General features: G+C 39.2%; 1 protein-coding gene across 1 annotated transcript; it reads left to right on the forward strand.

Moving 5' to 3' along the window:
• Positions 1–1,794: 1,794 nt before the first annotated feature.
• Positions 1,795–2,811, forward strand: LOC111864174 (probable 39S ribosomal protein L24, mitochondrial; the record flags this gene model as incomplete). Its single annotated transcript, XM_023851237.2, has 2 exons — positions 1,795–1,955; positions 2,616–2,811. Coding segments are annotated over exons 1-2 (289 nt in total), but the record flags the coding sequence as incomplete, so codon positions are not given.
• Between the last annotated feature and the right edge of the window lie 2,902 nt (positions 2,812–5,713).

Genomic DNA, 5,713 nt, shown 5'->3' on the forward strand with positions numbered 1-5,713 from the left:
AAGGGACTGAGTTCAAAGATTTTGAAAAAGCCATAGAAGTGTTTCGGCTAAGTGAAAATGCTTGCATTGATGACCTGTACGAGGAGTTCAGCAGCCATCGAGATAACCTCTGCAACAGTGTGAACAGATATGGTGATTATGTAGCCAACTGGCTTACATTTTTTTTTCAGTACCTGAGCATGATGTACCAAATATTTCCAAAGTGGTAGGATTTTTGTTTAGCATCCCTGGCTCAAATGCTTTTGTGGAGCGAATCTTTTCATTCATGAAAAGTAAGTGGAGTGACACAAGAAACAGATGCTCAACAGATTTAACCAAGGCAGAACTCTAGGTTACAGTGAACTATGAAAGCAAGTCCTGTTCAGAATTTTATAAATTTTCAAAGGGTGATGTTCAATTATTAAAAAGTGCTAAGAGTTCAGTGAAATACAATTAACAGAATCTGATCGACCAGCCCTTGAAAGTTATAAAAATGTAATATTTAATATTTGTGTGTTGTACAAATGTGTCCTAGGTAATATTTTGTGCATTCTATAAATATGTAATAGGGCTACATAATATTTGTTTTGTTCTATAAACGTGTAGTAGGCCTATGTAATACAGATGTGTAGTCACATTTTGTAAGTTATGTAGTATGTTGATTATGTATATTTTATAGCCTATTAGTTGTGAAAAATGTCGTTATAAACAAGCAATGAGACATCACTCCTTTTTTAAATTATAAAATCTGGCAACCCTAACTTAGGCAAGCAAAGGGACTCATATGACGACCCTCTACTAAAAGAGTGAAGGAACTGTTGAAGTTAAAGAGGAACCATCTACGATGGATGGTAGGACTACTCACAAGACACTGTCACCTCAAAGGACACTTGTTCAAACTGGGAATAAATAATAGTCCAACTTGTGAGAGGTGTCAAGAAGAAAACGGAACAGCCACACATATCCTGTGCAAATGTGAGGCCTTACCTTATGTAAGATTGCGTCACTTGGGTCAATATTTTATGGAACCAAGTGACTATTTCGACGTCCCAACATACAAAATCCTACTCTTCATTCGATGCACAGGATTGTTGAGGGGATAATCAGAAAGGGAGGCACAATATATCACTGTGATCGCGGTGCAAGGGCCAAGAATGCCCAGCCCTTACACATTCTTTCATTCGTTCTTCTTTAGGGTTAGAATAGAAAAGTGATGCCGCGTAGTTTACCACATTACTCGACGCGAATCCCAGAAGACAATGATCTTTGTAGAAAAGAGGTGAAGTTGCCTGTGTCGTTATATCGACTGCGCTTCTCGGGTTCCCTCAGTATTCCTAGGCCTCAGTATCAGTTCAAAAATTCTCGCCCATGTCAATATACAGGTCCATACTGAAACAATTTAAGGACAGAAAGCATAATGATTTCTTCCCAGGAATCGTTGGTGTTATTGACATTACATTAAAAAAAATCCCACGGCCAACTCCTAACACCCAATATTGAAGTAAATGAAATGTGTTCTGAATTTGTAATTTTCGTGAGAATGGCGACAGATGAATTTTTATTGTGAGGAAAAATAATTGTAAATACAAAAAAAGGCCTAAGCAATAGCCATCCGGCCTAGGCGACAGATGACCAGCAGGTTTGTTGGCAGATGGACCTGCTGCGCAAAATTAATACTACATGTACACCAGCACGATTGGTTTCACCCTGATCGTCTTGACCGTCTTGACGGTCTTGAACAGGGGTATGCAACTCAATGCTATTGGCGGGCAACACAGCCACTGCTGCCGCGGTGGCCGGCGGACACTNTAGGTTGTGATTGGGAAGTGTCTGAGAAATTTTGATTAATTGTTTATTACCTTAATATTACATGGTTTTGAAATATGCGGTTATCAGCTATTCTGTGTAAAGTTGCCGACCTAACGAAGCAGTATTCAAATCTTCCCGAATCGTATATCAAGAGGGCCATGGAACAGGTTATAACATAACCTATAATAATGATAATAATAACAAAGTGTATATTATGTCAGATCTAGAGGCTGAGTTTGTGTTGTCTTACTTAATCGGATTGCATATTAGATTCAGTTATGTGTCTGGCCTGATTTCATAGTTCTAAATACACAGTATGTGCAATAACTTCTTGTCTTTACGTTGTTTAACTTGTCGTTTTTTTAACAATTAAACACCTAACTTGAGAAATTTTCGAAGTTAGGCTCAGAATTAAGTAAGATGGTTAGTCACGTGCAGTTTTTAGTTTCATTTTATTGTAGAGCTGAGGAACGACTTCTTGGTATTGCAGTTTTTGCACCAGTCTACCATGTTCAGAGTAACATGTAACAGAAAGTTACATTCAACTTTCAACTTTATTTTCGTCCAGACTGAATGTTGCTCAGCAGTGGTGGATTCAAAATGTGCAGTTGTTTACAGTATGATTGCATGATGAGTCTCACTGAACATAATGGCTACTCCACAACATACCTGTACTTGCTTCAATATGTGGTATGTCTGTTCTCCACAAGACTGCTGTCTCATAAATTTTCAGGATTTTACACACAAAATTCCCATTAATTACTTTTTAAATTCACCTTGAATTTGTTTTCTGTGTAGAGGAGTTCTTTTCTCATTTTGTTTTCCAGGTTTATTGGCGCACACCGAAAGCCCGCCAGTATCTGCAACGGGAAGTAAAACGTAGGAAATATTATTTTGATATTCATCGACCCTGGACAGCACAATTTCAAATGGACAACCAGAGGGGAAAAATGCACAAGAAAGTTTTTCTTGAACCAATTCGCGAATGGAGCTTCTTCAAGGGAGACAGGGTGAGATTGACATGTATTTATAGATCACCATTTAATAATCTTGTCTTATGTACTTTTATGGTTTCTCTTTATTCACCTTGTGGTAGACATGTCCTTAATTATGTTGGATTTGAGGTTCTCATGGCGGTAACTATGAAGAGTTCTGTCTGCTGTGATATAACACCATGTAGTCTGGTGAAAGTCAACCTACATTTTGGAGGAACATGTTGCTTCCATCTTCATGATTGAAGAGAAAGCCAAGCAAGAAACCAGCTGCCTGCTTGATACTGGTTTTTTGCATAGCTTCCTCATTGGCCCTGAAGGTGGAAATGTTGTGTTCTTGTGAAATGTTGCTTGATTTTTGTCAGAACACAGTGTTCTATCCCCAAAAAATAGAACTCTTCATGTCCTTAATTATTATATATTCTTGTGTAAAGAGATTAAAGGGACTATAATGTGGAGGCCATTCCTCTCTGTCCAGCTTGAGAGTGCAGGAGAACAACTTTGAAATTAATTGACACAGGAAGGGAAAACTTCATACTTTTCATTTATGTATCAGACCTTGTAAACTTGAGCTTAATAAATTTCACTGAAATACAAGGAGGTGGTCATGGTAACTGCTGTGTTTAAATGATGTGGAATGGCCCGAATATACATATATGTACGCCTTCAAGAACACCTTTTCACTTTTGTTAGAAAATGTCATTTCATATCGGTATATTATAGTACTGTTTCAGAAATACTTAAATATTAATTTATCTGAATTAATGAATGGCATTGGCTGAAGTTATTTAGGCAGACAAAAGTGAAAGGATGGAAGAGAATAGTATATTATTTGTCTGTAAAGTGCTTCACTGCCTTCACAGAGTGCTTCAAGATAAGCATACATTGTTTTCTTAAACACTGTAAATCTGTTATTCCCACTTCACAAGGAACCTCTCATTTTGAACATAAGTGATATACCACCTACAGCTCACTCAACATTGATTTTCAGGCAGCAATAAAAATCTATTGCATTGTTACATAACATTTTAATAGATGCACTTTATGGATGAAATATTGATTAAACGGAAGATGATTGATTGCGAGTGGGCCAGGGCTACAAGAATGTAACAGACTCTTCACCTGTGAGTTAACAGAGATGAGTGGTGGGCATATGTATATGTGTGTGTAGCATATTGTGAGATACTGGAAAAGTGGATTGTGTGATGTGGCTGCTAGATTTAGGTTGTATAATTCTGGAGTGAAGTTGTATGCAGACAATCACATGTTATTTACACAAAGCTTTAAATATGGCTAGTAGATCAGTAACATAGTTGGTTGAGGCACTATGCTACAAGCCAGAAGGTCATGGGTTCAAGTCCCGATGAGGTCATTGGATTTTTTCAATTGACCTAATCCTTCCAGCTGCACTATGACCCTGGGGTCAACTCAGCCTCTAACAGAAATGAGTACCAGGAATATTCTTGGAGGTCAAGGGTGGTCGGCACGTAGGGCTGACAACCTTGCCGCCATCTATGAGTCGATTGTCTAGAAAATATGGGAACCTCAACATCTCACAACCCCATGGGCCTCCACAGCCTGGTACAGGGATATCTTTACTTACTTTTACTTTTAGTAGATTTAGGTTGTATAATTCTGGAGTCAAGTTGTATGTAGACAATCACATTCTATTTACAGGAAGCTTTAAATGTTGTTATAATGCAATGCATTTTAAAGTAGAACCCAAGCAGCTGAACAGTTCTAGCACTGAAGTGTAGTACGTTGTAGCTGTTCATTTATTTGATTTATTTGTAATTACATTTCATAGATCCAGTTGTATCCCAGTAGGGCTGGATATAAAATTTATCACATACAAAGTGTTACATAAAAGATCACATGCAATAAATATAAATATACAATATTAAATATAACATATAAAATTTAAGATATAATACAAGGTGGTTCAAATATGACTGGGACTGATTTTTTTTAAAAACCATAATTGCCAAACACCTACTTGCACATGCCAGTCTTCAACATACTCCCCTCTGGAGTCAACACATTTTTTCCAATGTTCTGGAAGCATCCTGATGCTCTTTTCAAAAAAGGCTTGTGGTTGGCTGCATATCCACTCCCGAACAGTCTGGATGACAACGTCGTCCACAAACCGCATGCCTTGCAAGTCTGATTTGAGCCTTCTGAACAGGTAGAGATCACTTGGGGTCAAATCGGGACTGTATGGTGGATATGTCAGAAAGTTCCATTTCAGTTTCTGGAGGGTTTCCGTTGTTGTTTTGGCCGTGTGGGGGCATGCATTATCTTGAAGGAAGGCTACCCGCTTTCCACCTGTCTTCTGCTTGGATTGGATCTTTTCCTTCACGTCTGTTGCCAGGAGGTCTGAGTAATAAGCTGCATTGACTGGTCTGGCATCTGTCAGCAAGTCTATATGGATAACCCCCTGCCAGTCCCAGAAGAACAATACCATCACTTTTCCTGTCAAACAGCTCCTCTGTGCTCTCTTGGGTTTGGGAGAACTGGTATGCCACCTCTTGCGTGATGACTGCTGGGACTCGGGAATGAAGTAGTGCACCCACGTTTCATCGGTGGTCACTATAGACTTCAAAAATGCATCACCTTCATCTTCAAACTGCTGTAGGAGACGACTGGCAGCTTGCATGTGTACCATTTTGTTCACGTCTGTCAAAGTGCATGGTACCCACCGCGCATTCACCTTGCAATAGTACAGGTGGTATTTCACGATGTCTTCTACACTACCAACACTGATGGACAGCATTGCTCCAAGTTCCTTGGTAGTGATGCGCCTATTCTCACGAATAAGCGTGTCTGCGTGATCAATGTTTGGCTTGGTGATGAATGTGTGCGGCCGACGATCACGCAGTTCATTCTCCCCGCGCTCTCTGCCCTCTCTGAAGCACTTACACCACTCAAACACA

Source organism: Cryptotermes secundus, unplaced genomic scaffold (assembly GCF_002891405.2).
Source record: "Cryptotermes secundus unplaced genomic scaffold, Csec_1.0 scaffold1970, whole genome shotgun sequence".
NCBI lineage: Eukaryota > Metazoa > Arthropoda > Insecta > Blattodea > Kalotermitidae > Cryptotermes > Cryptotermes secundus.